This window comes from Podarcis tiliguerta, assembly GCF_965153285.1.
Source record: "Podarcis tiliguerta genome assembly, chromosome: 8".
NCBI classification, from domain to species: Eukaryota; Metazoa; Chordata; class Lepidosauria; order Squamata; family Lacertidae; genus Podarcis; species Podarcis tiliguerta.
In genome coordinates this window covers 36,581,809-36,598,956 of record NC_139541.1, presented here as the reverse complement: position 1 = coordinate 36,598,956, position 17,148 = coordinate 36,581,809, and the positions used below count along the sequence as shown (strand labels likewise).

The following is a 17,148-nucleotide window of genomic DNA, read 5'->3' as shown; positions in this document are numbered from 1 at the left end:
AGCCATCTGGAAACTGATTTTTGTATTAGGCAACCATTATCACTCAATAAATAATAAGTATGTATAGACACCTCCGGCTATGTGAAAAATGGGAAAGAGCCATAGCTCAGTGGTGGAGCATCTGCTTTGCATGCAGAAGGTCCCGGGTTCAATCCCTGACATCTTCACGTAGGGCTTGGAGAGATCCCTGCCTAAAATCCTGGAGAGCTGCTGCAAGTCAGTGCTGACAGTACTGAGCTAGATGAACCCATGGGTCTGGCTCTGTACACAGCAGCTTGCTCTCTAAGATGGGGAGCAGTGTTCTCAGTGACCAGCAAAGTACAGTGGTACCTCGGGTTAAGTACTTAATTCGGAGGTCCGTTCTTAACCTGAAACTGTTCTTAACCTGATGCACCACTTTAGCTAATGGGGCCTCCTGCTGCAGCCGCGCCACCAGAGCACAATTTCTGTTCTCATCAAAGTTCTTAATCTGAAGCACTATTTCTGGGTTAGCGGAGTGTGTAACCTGAAGCGTATGTAACCTGAAGCGTATGTAACCCAAGGTACCACTGTAAAAAAGGAAAGGAAAGGAAAGGAAAAGGAATAAAAGGTTTTTAAGCTTTTTAAAAAAGAGAGAAAAGGGGCAAGGGATTCCAAAAGCTAGGACCACCACTTAACAGCACTTGATTACCATTTCGTATCTGGAGAGGCAGCTGCCAGAGTGAGAGCCCACCCTCTGCAAGTGGAGCTAGAGGGCTTGTTCGGGAGAGACATTGTTCCAAGGCAGTGACATTCCCCAGCAACACCACACATTCCCCACCACCGCTTTACCTCTTCTTCTGGTTCTTTGCTGCCCACCGGCTGGTATTTCCGGCTCACGCGTAGGGGGGAGGCACCTTTCCGGAAGATCGAGGAGAACAAGTGCTTTGCCCCCATCTTAGCTGGGGCAGGCGGCGAAGGAAGGCGGCAGCTAGCAATGCACCTGCTGCTGTGGCTGGCACTTTGCTGTGTGTTTCCTGGCTGAGCCTCACATTCCCTCGCAAGCCAAGGATGGAGCCAGGGAAAGCTGATCGGTGGGTGTTACCTGATGCCGACAAGGTGACGCCCCGCCCGCTTGCTCAGAACAGGTGCCTGGGAGAGGCTAAATTCCTGACTTAAGGCCTACTCATAGCAGTTGTAGACCTGGAGGAGTCGGTTGTTAGGTGCTGTAGCCTTCACCTGTGTCCAGGAAAACACAGCTGTTTTTTTAAAAAAAATAAATGTTTGCATTTAGGAACACAGGAAGCTGTGTTTAGTCTATCTAGCTCAGTATTGTCCACACTGACTGGAAGCAGCTCTCCAGGGAACATTCCTAACCTTACCTGAAGATGCCAGGGATTGAATCTGGGACCTTTTGCATGCAAAGCAGATGTTCTATCATTGAACTACTGATAACCCAAAGGCTGCTGACAGCCCAAAAGCTGTTCCTCTCAGTTTCTAATTTTCCCAACCTTAAATTCAGTTCTCCAGATTTCCACATCAGTTTGCAGTCTGTTGGGGGGGGGGAGTCTTCATGAAAATTCATCTGCATTTGGGTACAAATTTCTCCCAATATACACACATTTGTGTGCAATTTTGACAAATATGTACAATGTTGCCTAATATTTACATTTTCCCCAATCCAATGCATTTTGGTATGTTAGTTTCACTAACACCCGTGTTTTTATGTACACTTTGCCTAGCAGATGCATTTTTGTACACTTCACTTGGCTGGAGAATTGCCCTGCAAAATTCAGAGAAGTGCAGACTCCGATTAGCAGCCCTGGTTTGGTTCACACATCGTTTAGGGAAATGCTAGTTAGACAAGCTCATATTTTAATGCGAAGTGAATCAAATTTCAACCCCCATCCCCTGCAGGTGATGTCAAAGACCTGCAGCTGTGCCTGTAGAGATCCACTGCCAGTTAGTGTAGGCAGATGAGAGCCAGAGTAGGATAGTGGTTACAGCTTCAGACTAGGATGTGGGAGACCAGGGTTCAAATTCTGACTCAGCCATGAAGCTCACTGGTGAGCCAGTCACCACCTCTCAGCCTAACCTACCTCACAGAGTGATTGTGAGGATTAAATGAGGAGAAGAACTATGTCACCTTGAGCTCCTTGGAGGAAAATGTAGAATATAAATGCAGTTAATGAATAAGACAGTTTCCTGTTTTGCTTGATGGATGTGCAGGCACCATCACCTACGTTTTCTTAGGTCTGTTGTTGCGCAAGCGGAATGAATATCTGAAGGGATGTCATGCAGGTGATGGAACAGATATAATCACTATTGTTCTGGAGGGCAGGACTAGAACCAATAAATCACTGCCAGCCACGATGGCTATGTTCTGCCTCCACAGTCAAAAGCAATAAAGCTTCTTAATTCTTATTGCTGGAAACAGCAGGGGAAACCTGTTCTTGTACTCAGGGTTTCCTACCGGCATCTGGCTGGCCGCTGTGAGAACAGGATGCTGGACTAGGTGGGCCATTGGCCTAATCCGGCAGGATCTTTTTATGCTCTTATGTCAAAGTGATGGGTAGAAATTTCAGGGAAGCAGATTTTGGCTGCACAAAGAGGCTCCTCAAGGCTTAGAGCTGTTCAGCAAGGTGACAGACCTCCTGGGGAAGTGGCGTCAGTAGAGGCAGTGAGGGGGATGGTGGAGGAACTTCCACAATAAGGAAGGCTTGGGGAAAAGCCAAAATGTGTGCTTAATTGTAATGTATTTTTTACTTTGGTTCATGCTCTTAAATGTGTCGTGAGTCACTTAAGAGACCTTTTTGCATAATGAGTGACTAACATTTTAAAAAAGCAATTGTAATGATTTTTAGTCAAATTGATCGCCGCAGCAAGGTTGCATTCCTAGCTAGAAATCCTAGCAAGATGCCCCAAGAAGTTGCCAGGTTTTCTGAGCTGCAGTGGGGGGAAAAGTCACTGCCCCTAACTTTCCTTTATGTCTGGAGAAAAAGGGGTTTCCCCCTCTGGGCAGGGAAGAGATGAGTATCTATGGTGAGAGAGTCATTCCATAGAATGTGACAGCACAACTGGCATGCAGCAGAACAGGCTATGACATATCCTGCCAAAAGGTTTCAGTGGAAAACTTTATCTATCCTCTCTCTTTTCTCAGAATAATAGGAAACTGCCTTCATACTGAGTCAGGTGTATTGTCTACACTGACTGGCTGCAGTCCTCCAGGACTTCAAACAGGGAGTGTCTCCAGGCCCAGCCTGTACATGTCGGGGATTGAACCGGCGACCTTCTGCATGGAAGGCAGACACTCTGCCCCTGAGCTGCAGCCCTTCCTTGGGCAAACAATCTGCTGAGTTGATTGCTTTTCTCAAACAGGAAGCGATGGCGACCCTGGTCAGGGTGTCCTCTTCTGCACTGCGCAGGAAATTCATCACCAGGACAAATGAGGACAGAGACTTCTATGGCATGTGCAGCTGCCAATTTATATGTATAGATGCAAATGTAGAATTGATTGCTGTTATTTAAATATAGTGCTGCTCCCCACAGTGGGACAGAGAGTGACCAGGAGACTTGTGTGACTGCTCAGTCTGACATTAGGCAGATGGAGGCTCGAGGGAGGTTTATAACCAGGGATACCATTCAGGTATGGGGGATATTGCACTCGTTTTCCTGATTAGAATTCTAGCACTTCTTTCCTGATTTCTATCATTCTTTTCACACTGCAGTACCTGCTGCATAGTCGAACTGTGGCTTTCGGGCAAATATACCTTCAAGTTGTGCTAAATTTCATTCACACAACAACATACATCAACAACATACACCTGCATGCTTCTGTTCCCCCATGAAAACAGCAGGAAAGAACTGTATGCCGGGATACCACCCCAAATTTCATCACCTTATTACGATGATCTCCTGGGTTAATGGAGTTGTGAACAAATTTCTTAATGGAAGCAACTAACACAGAACTGCGCATTTAGCTTCCACTACATCCTGCAAGATTTCTGGCTTTGATGTTGTGTGAATGCTCAGATATAAGCATTCACAGGTAGTGAAATGGTGGGGAAACAGAATAAACTGCCATGCGAATGCAGTCCTAGTGTACCAACATCTAATACTCAGAATTACCGTGCAGTTGAACATAGAAGCTACATTTTAACCAACCTTATTTTGATCTTGAACCATCTTCCATGTCTTCTTCTAATCTAATATCCTGTAGTAGCAGTCAACAATGCCATCTTGTGGCTGATTAGGTGTTTGAAGAAATGCTTCCATTTGTCTTATTCAGGGGCTTTACTAAACCCTTAAAAGGCATAGCCTTGCTGGATGAGACCAAATACCCATCTAGTCCAGCATCCTCACAGCGGCCACTCAGGTGCCTATGGGAACCCCACAAGGACAATAGCACCCTCTCTACTTGTGAGCCCCAGCAGTTTGTATTCAGATATATGAATGCCTTCATTAATAAGCCCAATCCTCTTTTAAGGCAGTCTAAGTTGTTGGCTATCACTGCATCTTGTGGGAGTGAGTTCCATAGTCTAAATGTGTGCTGTGTGAAGAATTGCTTCCTTTTGTCTGGATGACCCTGAGCTTCAGTGGATGGCCCTGAGTTGAAGTATAATGAGAAATGGAGAGGAAATAATCTCTCACATACATTAAATACAAACAATGACATTGGAATCTACCCCAAAGCAGCAAATTTGCACATGCTAATCAATGTTGCAGCCCCCTCCGAGTTCTGTTGCTGAGCAAGCAGGGGCTAGGAATCTCCGAGGAATGTAAAAAAGCAAAAACCCCACCATGGCCCCCTCCATCTCCCCCCCCTTTCTTCCTAATGTAACACTAATGTCTCAACAAATGAAACTGACCTGTAGAAAATGTAACTTGAAAAAAGAGACATTGCACATACTTTTGTAAACCAAGAAATCTTTAATAAAAAATACATTAAAAAAAAACCCAGAAGCTTTCCTTTCAGGAATTGCAGGGACAGATCTACCCAAATTGTACAGAAACTTATTCATGTATGCTACTACAGCGGCAAGAATGTTACTTGCCCCAAAATGGGAAGAAGAAGTCACAGCAAAAGAAGAATGGATACAAAAACTTATGGAATATGCAGAAATGACGAAACTTACCAGAAAAATAAGAAATCAAGATAACAAAACTTTTATAAAAGAATGGAAATAGTTCATTGAATATTTACAGATAAATTGTAAACAGATAAGAACACTGGCAGGATTACTGTAATAACCTGCAGTTTCATAAGAGTATATATTTAAAGTAGAAGAATAAATGAACAAATTAAGTTAATTTGGATATGCAGAAAATATTAAAAATAAATTCAAGGAACCTCAGAAAGAGGGGGAAGGAAGTCAAGTTTTGAAATGTTAAAATGCCTGTAAAATGATTGAAATGTATAAACCTGAAAATTATAAATAAAATAAAAGGAATCTCCGAGGAACACTTGCCTAAGAGCAGAATCCACATGCAAAGTCAGACAGTCCAGAGGTCAGGGAACCCAGGCGATCACAGATCCAATGGTCCAGATGGAGAGCAGGAAGCAGCAAGGTGGGACCAGGAACCACAGGCATTGTTTTCTGCCTCTGAGTGCTGCTGGAAGCTCTGCTGAAGAAGGCTGAAGCCAGCTGGTTTTCATCAGTGTCTTCTCCTCCTATCCTTGAAGGGCTGAGCAGCTGCAGGTAGAGTCATTCTGCCTTCTCCCCCTTCAGGCTGCTGTTCAGTAGGTGAAGCAGACTCCTGGCCCATGACCATCGATTTGTAAAGATGGAAATTTTGGCTGGATTTCAGAAGAAAATTTCAGAAGAAAATCTCTGGGTGATTGGCTCAAGTTGAAGTGATGAAAAAATAAACAAACGAATAATATTTTGAGGGTTCTGCAGTACTCAGGTAGTTTAGGAGATGGTATTACAGGGTGGTGTTTACAGCAATGAAGAAGAAGAAGAGGAGGAGGAGGAGGAGGAGGAGGAGGAGTTTGGATTTGATATCCTGCTTTATCACTAACCTAAGGAGTCTCAAAGCGGCTAACATTCTCCTTTCCCTTCCTCCCCCACAACAAACACTCTGTGAGGTGAGTGGGGCTGAGAGACTTCAAAGAAGTGTGACTAGCCCAAGGTCACCCAACAGCTGCATGTGGAGGAGCAGGGAATCTAACCTGGTTCACCAGATTACGAGACTACCGCTTTTAACCCCTACACCACACTGGCTCAATAACTCAATGAAGAATTATTAACCCAGGAACCACCTATTAACAAATACTATATTTTCAAAAACTTTTCCAAATCTTATCGTTGTGCTTTGCCACATTTTAAACCAATGCCTTTGTCATGCCCTACAACACCCTCTTTAATCTCCACGTGGGAGGTGGGTTGCCTCTTCTTTCTAGTGCAAGAGGCAATGGTGGGTGTGAAACATTGAGAATCTAATCCGGATTTCATTAGCTTAAATTTCTAGCCTAGTTCTTGGCTAACAGAACCTCCAACGTCAGAGGCAGTCTGTCCCTGAACACTGAGTGTAATACAGAGATGAAGGCATTTGGCTTTGTTCCTTGCTTGCGGGCTTCACTAAGGCATCTAGCTCTCCACTCTTGAAAACCAGATGCTGGATTAGAGATGAATCTTTCATCTGGTCCAACAAGCTGCCTTGCACCAAACCATTGGCTCAGTATTGTCCACGCACCCACCAAGGATGTCATGGTTTTGTTTTTAGGCTGTGTCGAGGAACACCACCAGAGAGATTTGTCTAATGAAAGACATCACACTCACAAACACCCCTTGGCCACCTTGATAGTAAAGTAGGAGCAACGAAACCTCTGTGCACTACCAATTTACAATTTCAACGAAACAAGACTCTAGGAAGCTGTCCAACCGTTGGTCCATTTAGCTCAGAATTGTCCACACCAACAGGCAGGAGTTCTACAGGGTTTCAACAGGGGTCTCTCTCAGCCCTGCCTGAAGATGCCACTGGGATTGAAGCTGAGACCTTCTGCATGCAAGGAAGATGATTTACCACTGAGCGACAGCCCTTTCCAATATTCTCTTCCTTTTGATAATTTTCTGGTGGAATTTCTTATCTCATGAACTAAGCTACGTCTCCTAAATTCAACTGGTCCAGGCATTTTGTTTTTGCTTCTCAGCAGACCGGTCTCTGCTCCCAGTTCCTTTCATTCAAAGAACATCTGGTGTCCTTGCCAGTTTGGTAGCACCTGGATGACAGGTAAACTAGAAAGAAAATATCCTGGAGGGATTGGGCACTGCGCCTAATTGTCATGTATTACCATAATGTCAACATTGCTGCTGCTCCACTGGGCCGTCCCTCTGGGCCGGGATCAAGCAGTTACACTCACAGAAACATCCACAAAAACACCACGTTCTGTTTCACCACAGTACTCAGTGTAAATGATGTTGACAAACTATAGCTGATTGTCATTATGCTGATGAGCCAAAGCTTCCTTTTTCTCCTATGCAAACAATGCCTCTAGAAGATGTCTGTCTCTACACTTCAAGCTTATTTGTAGGTCTCTGCAGTCCTCTGAAGATTCTGTCACAACTTTAATCCTTTCTGGGCTTCTCCTAGGAACACTGAAGCTGAATGTGAAATGTCAGCACATGGCTATGGCCAGGACAGGATTTAGGTTTCATGAGGCCCTAAGCTACTGAAGGTAATGGGGCCCTTTATATGTCCAGCTGTCCTTCGTCAACAACAAATTGCCGCTGTTTTTTGTGTTGAATATACGCCATGCAACCAGTCCATGCAGAATGTAGGCCCCCTATATATAGAAATGAGCAAAGCAGTGATATTTTAGAGAGCAGGCTAGCAGGCGGGGCCCATTATTTACATCATAGGCGCCTACACAACACAAAATACTGCTGCTGTATGTAGGTTTTATTTTATTTGTTTTTTTATCTTATATTTTGGAAATGTACAGCCAGGTTTTTTCCCCCTTTAATTTTTTTTGGAGCCTCCAAGAGAGTGGGGCCCTAAGCTATAACTTTTTTAGCTTATATGTAAATCCGGCACTGACTATGGCATATATATATATATATATATACACATATACACCCACCCACACCCACCCACCGTGTTTATGGAAGGCAATCTTACTTGACTACGAGTGATTGCCAAAGAAGAATATATATATATATATATATATATATATATATATATATATATATATATTCAGATACCTTGAAAGTTAACATTGAAGAGGAAGCAAATTTCTTTCTGGTGCTATACAGCCATAATAACTGATCCATAGATCCCTTCAGCCAGGCTCCATAGATCCCTTTCCTTTGACCTTGATTGCACGTGCTGAAGGTTGGTGGAAGGTCTGTTACCTGCTTTCTGGTCTGCCTGAGATGCCCTTGGATTATGTGTCCTAATTTGCAAAAAAGAAAAGAAAAAAAAGTCAAATGTGTTTTCAAATCTCTTGCGTTTGACTTTATGAAACAAAAAGTGCCACTAGGTGGCAATCTGTGGCTGTCCTATTGGCAGAGGGTAAAACATTACGTTTTTAGTTGCAGCAATTTCTGACATACAGTATTGAATAGGGACTAGGAATCTGAAAAATGGCTAAAAATATGACCGCAGGATACAGTGCTGAAAAATAACAAAAAATGTGGCCCAGCAGCTAGGATCCCCAAAATCAGCTCAGTAAGTGACCCGCAAGTCAGGATTCTGAAAAATGACCAGAAACATGAGTCAGGATTTTGTTCATTTTAAAAGTCCAGAAACTGTAAAACTAGCCAGCAGATCTGTACAAAAATGTTGTTAGGAATAGACAATTAATACCCCTGTTTTAAAGGTGAGGAATATTGAGGCTGAACAACAAAAAATAGCACATGATTAAGGCGGACTTTTTTTAAAAAAAAACTTTCAACTTTTCTTGTTATCATATGTATATATTTTCAGAAACCTCGAAAGGTAACATTAAAAAGGAAGTTTCTTTCTGTTGGTGTACAGCCCTAATAACTGATCCATAAAATGAATGGCACCCCAGTTCAGCCAGGCTCCATAGATCCCTTTCCCTTTGAACCCAATTACAAGTGCTAAAGGGCAGCAGAAGGTCTGTTACCTGCTTTCTGGTCTGTCTGAAATGCCCTTTGATTATGTGTCCATTGCAAAGAAATGTCAAAGGTGCTTTCAAATATATTGCTTTTGACTCCAGGAAATAAAGGTGCCACTAGGTGGCATTCTGTGGCCGCCCTATTGACAGAGGGTAAAACATATGTTTTCAGTTGCAGCAATTTCTGACATATGGGGTGGGGGGGATCTCATCTGAAATGTAAGAAAAGCCTCACTGGATCAGCCTGATGTTCAGGAAGGACACAGGGCCATCCTAAAAAATATAACCCAAATAACTGAGTCCAGGATTCTCTTCATTTGGGGCATTCTTACTTTTGACATGCACTAAAACTAACTCCCTTGCTTTTCTTCCAGGTTTGGGGTGGGGGTACATGGGGATGCGGGTGGCGCTGTGGGTTAATCCACAGAGCCTAGGACTTGCCGATCAGAAGGTTGACGGTTCGAATCCCCGTGATGGGGTGAGCTCCTGTTGTTCGGTCCCTGTTCCTGCCAACCTAGCAGTTCGAAAGCAAGTCAAAGAGCAAGTAGATAAATAGGTACCACTCCGGCAGGAAGGTGAACGGCGTTTCTGTGCGCTGCTCTGGTTCGCCAGAAATGGCTTAGTCCTGCTGGCCACATGACCCGGAAGCTGTACCCCTCGGCCAATAAAGCGAGATGAGCGCCGCAACCCCAGAGTCGGTCACGACTGGACCTAATGGTCAGGGGTCACTTACTTATGCATCACCTGGTAACTTTCAGATATCAGAAGTTTGTGAAGCATAGGAGATGCTTACAATAATCACCCACCTGACTATTGCCTTAATTCAATACTGGACAACCTCCAGAAAATGATATAAAGTGGTTTCTTTATGTTATTTAAGCTGTAGGAAAGAAATACTGTGTTCTGTTAGACTAATTCCTTTTTTGGGGGGGTCAATTTTTAATGGTCTTATAGCCAATTAAAAATTAACAGCACAATTATATGCATATCCACTCAGAAGTCTCAATGAGATTTACTCCCAGGAAAACGTGCAAGGAATTGTCCAAAAAATATTGTAAAATTTCACCCTGTGTAAAGTAGAATGGAGGATCCTAGACTAATTGGCTCAACTTGTAGAATTTCCCCCACTCGCTCCCACATTACAGTATGATCAGCTACAAGCTTGGTAAATCAGAGAAAGCAGCCCTTGTAAACAACCTTTGATCAGCCGCTGCTATAATATAATTACCGACTTTTATTTATAGCTGTGATTGTACTGTGTGATGGGTCGTCGCCAGTCTGGGAACCAATTTGAAACTATGTTCCAAGTGAAAATTAATTTGTTTGCCTGGAAATAAATTGCCGACATAATTCTGGAGATGATCAGACGTAATGCAACTTTTAAAATCTTCTGTTTAAAGTTTGTGTTCACTTGCATAGGGAGCCAGGTTTTCACACAAAAGTCACAAGCCTGCTTTCATCTCCTTATTAGTTCCCCAGTGTACTGACATATTAAACAGGTTTGTAAGTACTTGATAATTTTTTTTGGGGGGGGGGAGTGCATTAAAAAACCACATTCAGCTGATCAAAGCACCAAATATTGAAATGTAAAAATGATGGACTCAGGATAAATAGGCAAGGGGTGGGGTGGGGGACAACAGCAAAATCATGTTTATTTGGAACACAGTTTCTAGATACTAAAAGAAAATGTCTAGGTCAATGTAGTCATTCCCAAATCAATATAGGACTCATTCAGAGCGGTGTGGGGTTTGGGGGCTGCAACCTTTCATTTATACAGTCATTGTGCAAAACTAGTGATTTATACAAAGCCATCCACATTTCATTTCATTCCACTCTATTAGCTGTCCTACAGTTCTCTCCCAATGCTGCCAGGAGGGGCGCTCTTGTACTACAAAAAAGCAACACTCCTAGAATATTTGAGGCATACAAAGTTAGAGGATTTCAGCAGGAAGTTATGGGGTATGCACGGTCAGAAATGAAGCAGTTTGTCCACCCTGATACTTCTTTTCCAGCTGCAAGCAGTTTTCAAAACAAGAGCATATACAGTGGTACCTCGGGTTACAGATGCTTCAGGTTACATACGCTTCAGGTTACAGACTCTGCTAACCCAGAAATAGTACCTCGGGTTAAGAACTTTGCTTCAGGATGAGAACAGAAATTGTGCTCCAGCGGCGCGGCAGCAGTAGGAGGCCCCATTAGCTAAAGTGGTGGTTCAGGTTAAGAACAGACCTCCGGAATGAATTAAGTACTTAACCCGAAGTATCACTGTACAATGATCATGCATGCAGAATAAGAAGGATGACTGGAGGGCCCCAGAGTTTAGAGCTTCTTGCGCTCCAACCACTTTATCAGCCTGGACACTGAGATCCAGCTCCAAGGGCCTTCTGGTGGCTCCCTCACTCCCATCATCCCTGACCATCATGGACCATGCTAACTGTGGCTGAGGCAAGCTGTCAGTCCAACAACACCCAAAAGCCTACAGGGTCCCCACCCCTCTAGTAGGTCAGGGCTCTTCCATGAAGTATGCTATGTCAAGTGCGTGCATCTTCTAAAAACCAATGCTGTAGTAGCCTCCAGATTTTGCTGGACTCCCACTCCCATCAGCACCAGCCAGTATGGCCTACATTTGGGGCAGTGCAACATTGGCTACCCCAATGCAGATTTTCTCCACAGCCACTGAAGTGTCCGAAGCTTGTTCAACTCAGAGCAGTCTCATTGACATGAATGGACATGACGAACTTAGGTTCATTCATTCCAGTGGTTCTTTTCTTAGTGGGATTTGGTTGAATAGAATCCATAATTTTTCACAGGTGAATCTATGCTCAGTTTATCTGTTAAAACCCAACTGCTTCATTGACAAATATCTATTTAATCAGCTGACAGTCCTATTAAGATCAGCATGATGATGCAAAAGGACTACAGCTACTGCCTTGTAAACACACACACACACACACACACATCCACCCACCAAGGGACTGGTCTGAACTTTTTATAGAGCCTTTAATATTCATTTCCCCCCTTGGCAGACATCCTATTGCTAATCAGAATGGGCAAAAAAGGTTATATCGCCTAAGGCAGTCAGTGTTATGCAGAAGCACTGCATAAAGATTTGATGAACAAGCAGAAGAATTTCCTTCAAGGAAACAAAATTGGTACAACACAAGGGGCACGGATGCTAAGCTATTGTGAAGATCCCATTCCTTCGAAGTGGGTTGAAGACAGATAAGAAAAAGAACTTCTGGGGAGAAGCTTTCGCTCAATGTTCTTAGGAGGGTTTCAGTATGTTTAAAAGGCGTTTTGGCCAATTAATCACCTGTTTTTAGTTCTCAATTAAATTTGGTGATTTAAGGGTACAAATAGCTATCTGCCTAAAGAATTCCTTTGTTCTTACATGATGTCAATGGGTGTCAAAGCAGGCATAATTTTAAAAGAGGTGTTCCCTCCTCAAGTGTGAGAAAAGGGAGAGTGTATCTTGCCCTCTAGCGGGACGCGGGTGGCGCTGTGGGTTAAAGCCTCAGTGCCTAGGGCTTGCCGATCGAAAGGTCGGCGGTTCGAATCCCCGCGGCGGGGTGTGCTCCCGCTGTTCGGTCCCAGCGCCTGCCAACCTAGCAGTTCGAAAGCACTCCCGGGTGCAAGTAGATAAATAGGGACCGCTTACTAGCGGGAAGGTAAACGGCGTTTCCGTGTGCGGCTCTGGCTCACCAGAGCAGCGATGTCACGCTGGCCACGTGACCCGGAAGTGTCTTCGGACAGCGCTGGCCCTTGGCCTCTTTGAGTGAGATGGGCGCACAACCCTAGAGTCTGTCAAGACTGGCCCGTACGGGCAGGGGTACCTTTACCTTTACCTTTTATCTTGCCCTCTACAGTTCTTATAAGCACCAAAATTATTCTACAAGGAGTATGACTACTACTACTATTTAGTTGCTTTATGGATATAGGGTAGAACTTGGTTGGAGACAACCTATGATCTGAAGGCACATGAGACTACTACCTTGCAGAAGCTAAGCAAGTCTGACTCTGCTCACCTCCTAGATGGGTGACCTTCACTGTTTTGGGTTCCATGATGGAATAAATGAGGTAAACAAAAAGATCAAAACACCTTCTTGGACCACTTAGATTCAACCTACACACTGTACTCTCCACATAGCTGTCATTCATAGACAAACATGGGCATAAGCCCATGAGATGCCCCATGCTGTTTTTTCTTTCTTTTCAGGAGTAGATACAGGGAGTTTGCCAATCTTTCTCAAAAACATTAGGAGAGCCTTTGTGAAAATTAGACTCTAGCCATGGGTTGGTTCAGATGTTGCACCAAACCAGTTTGCATTAACCATGGTCTAGCCTCCAAACCAGGTCTGTGTTCCACAAGTACCAACTATAATGCATGTTGCTTCCATCTTTCCTGGCCTTCTTTGAGAAACCCTGGATGTTATCTTAAAAAATAGTCTGAGGATAGAGAAAGATCCCAAGCTATGGGACCAGATGTAACAGCAAAATCACAGTTTACCCAAATTGTGGCTTCCAGACCACCATCAACCCACGGTTTCAGGTACTGGTTGAGGCAGCCAATTGCAAACCATAGAATCATAGAACTGTAGAGCTGAAAGAGTCCCTGAGAATCATATAGTCCAACCTCCTGTCATGCAGGAATCTCAGCTAAAGCATCAATGACAAATAGCCATCCAACCTTTGCTTAACAGCTTCTGCACACATTCCAGTTTGTCTATATCTTCTTAAATTGTGGACACAGTATTCAAGGTGGTGTCTGACCAAGGCAGAGTAAAGCAGTACTATGATTTCCCTTGATCTGGACACTATACTTTTGTTGACGCAGCCTAGAACAGGCTTCCTCAAGCTTGGCCCTCCAGATGTTTTGAGACTACAATTCCCATCATCCCTGACCACTGGTCCTGCTAGCTAGGGATCATGGGAGTTGTAGGCCAAAAACAACTGGAGGGCCCAGGTTGAGGAAGCCTGGCCTAGAATATCATTAGCTTTTTTGCTGCTGCATCACACCATTGACTCATGTTAAGCTTGTGGGCTACTAAGACCCCTAGATGTTTCCTCATATACTACTGGCAAGCCAGGTGTCCCATCTGGTTCTTCTTTGTGCAGCTGGTTCTTCTTGCCTAGGTGTCAAATGTTACATTTGTCTCCACTGAATTTCATTCAGTTAGTTTGGGCCCAGTTCTCCAATCTGCTAAAGTCATCTTGAATCCTGATTCTATCTTCTGAGGCATTGGCTATGCCTTCCAGTTTGGTGTCATCTGTAAATTGGATGAGCATCCCTTCATTAACTTCATCCAAGTTGTTTATAAAGATGTTGAACAACAACGGGCCCAGGACAGAACTCTGTGGTACCCCACTTGTCACTTTTTTCTCAGGATGGTGAGGAACCATTAGTGAGCGCTCTTTGTCAACCAGCTACACATCCACTTAACATCCAGTCCATATTTTACTAGCTTCTCCGCAAGAATATCATGGGAGACTTGGTCAAAAGCCTAACTAAAATCTGGATACACCACATCCATAGTTTGTTGGATTGTGTTGGTTCAGCCATTAGGACAAACCATGGTTTTGTGTTGCAAACCATGCATTGAAGTTGAGTCTGAATTGTTTCTCTGGCTCCCACCCTCTTAAGAAGATAGTGCTCATAAACTTTTGAACTCTCATGCATAAATTTTCCTCTTTCTTTGTTTTCTTCTAGAAATCACAGTGACCAGCCAGCCTGTAGATAACTCAGGCTTCATGTGCTTGAAATAACAACAACAGAAGGAAGAATCTTTGATTTCCTAAGTAAGCTAAGATTCTGGCTCAGCATCTTTTCAGCCCCGTTAACTTTTGAATGGATTCTTTTCATAACTCGGGATCTCCAAAAGTAGGTTTTTAAATGGCAGTTAAAAATTGCATGTGGCGTTCCCCGATGCAATCGAGCTTGACAGCCGTGCCATCAAAACTAAAAATAAATGACTTCACATCCAAATAATAAGTAATAACAATGTTAGCCTGCATAGGAATTGCAGGAGCAGATTCAAATACAATATTAATTTTAGGGATATGAGTGACTAGGGAGAGACAGAAGGAAAGAAACAACCCCTTCATATAGTCAGATTCTCATCTTATCCCCCAGGCAACGGGCTGCCTTTCACCTCCGCGGTGCAGCAATTATGTGGCATAATGACTGCACTGCAAATAAGCAGGGAGATTTTATTAAACCAAATGAGCAAATCATCTGCGTCTTATTGCGGTTTGATTGACAGTGACAAGTGTCGAGCAGACACGGATGTGAATATGATAAAGCAGCTCGCCGGAAAGCTCTTGATAATGTTACTCTTGATAAAGTTGCTTCGGCAAACCTTGCTGAGTAAATAAAAGGGAAAGAAATAGGATGCATATTAATTCTCGTCATTTGCCACGCGAAGCAGGACGGGGAGGGGACGGGGAGGGAGGGGACGGGCGGCGGTGGATCTTGCGGAAGGTTCGGCACTTTGGCATTTCATCTGAATTCCAAAATTGCATTCATGAGTCACACAGACTTTACAATAATATATTAATATTAAAAGTAAAGGTCATTCCACATAACAGTTAAGCTGCCTGAGCCCCAACTGCTCCATCAGTAACAGGCTCGTGGGGGAAGGTGGAGATGAAAACAAGGGGGAATGATCAGAATAAGGAATGTGGGAAGGGCAGGGAGGGGTGCGACTCTGGAGGAGCCAGGGATAGCTCTGCCATCAGGCAGAGTAAGATGGCGGCCTGGGGAGGTGGAGTGGGCAGGCAGTAACTGCAAGGTGTTGGAGCTTGGAGGACCGCCTGCCCTGTGCCCCCTAAGATCTCAGGAAAACACTGGCACATCCCCAGTGTCAAAATAAGATTCAGCTGCCAGCCAAATCAGCTTCCATATGGGAAACTGGGGGTGCTTTCAAGTAGCAAAATGTCTTGGGCCAGCTCTGGAAGGGACATGGTATAAAGTTGGAGCAGTGGTGTAGCGTGGGTTGTCAGCACCCGGGGCAAGGCAAGTAATTTGCGCACCCTAGCCCGTGGATTTTAGCACTCGAGTCTCGAGCGTGTCCCCCCCCCCGATGTTGCACCCAGTGTGGCCGGCCCCCCTGCACCCCCCACGCTACGCCACTGAGTTGGAGTGCCAGGTCTAAACAACCTAGCTAGAAGATGAAAGTTTGTGTTCTCAGTGTGTGGTATGGGATGGATGGAGGTTGGGCTTTTCCAGTCCGAGCCCAGCTTTAACAGGGATTAAATTAACAAGCAGAAAAGCAAACTGACAACATGTTGTGATATCAGCATGTGTTAGGAAACAAGTGGAATCAATTTGGTAGGTTTTCAGAGTGGATCCCAACAAACCCATCCTACATCGAACCCCTTTAGGTAAACTAGTTCCACCAGGCTATCTGCCAACAAACAGGGATCGAAAACAAAGAAAGTTAACGGTGGAAATACTTGGTTGAATCCATTCTAAAACTGCCTACATCTTTTGTACCAGTAACGGGGGTCAACATCTGGAGGCCTTTGGGTTGCTGCCTAATTTTGGGATGAGCTCCTGCGCCAACTCTTTCTGAAACCATGGCCTTGTTCAGAGTGATGCTACTCCCCCTTGGCATGTCAAGTAGAAGGATCATGTGGCTGTACAAAAGTGGGCAGCCAGACTTTGCCATTCCAACATATGTGTGCCATCAGGATCCTTGAAGTTCACCACTGAAAAAACAGAAGGGGCCAGGCTTTGGAGTTGTGTTTTTTCAACCAAAGTAGTGTCAGAACTTGGCACTGGACCACCTGCCAAATAGCCTCTCCATTCTCACTAGGAAATAGTAAACAGAACCCAATGTCCTATTGAATCCATGTTCGGCTGGTGTGTGCATGTACAGCACTGTGAGGATGGATGAATCGGTCAACGTTGGTTTCGTTCAGTAACTCATTTCCCCAGTTCTGCTCATTTCCACATCAGTTTGCATATCGTTTTTGTTTTTTTAAGTCCTCATGAAAAGCCATTCACATATTTGAGCAAATATCTCCCAATACGTACATTTTTACATACAGATATTTTTACATACATTTGGCCTAATATAAAGCATTTTTATGTTATGTTCCCTAATATA

At 44.0% G+C, this 17,148-nt stretch overlaps 1 protein-coding gene across 1 annotated transcript in view; it reads right to left on the bottom strand.

Annotated features, from left to right (window-relative positions):
* Positions 1-1,032, bottom strand: part of ATP2C2 (ATPase secretory pathway Ca2+ transporting 2) — a 35,632-nt gene extending 34,600 nt beyond the window's left edge. Inside the window, exon 1 of the mRNA XM_083451853.1 lies at positions 811-1,032. Coding sequence (XP_083307979.1) covers positions 811-915 — 105 coding nt within the window. The 5' untranslated portion in view covers positions 916-1,032. The remainder of the gene's footprint in view (positions 1-810) is intronic.
* Between the last annotated feature and the right edge of the window lie 16,116 nt (positions 1,033-17,148).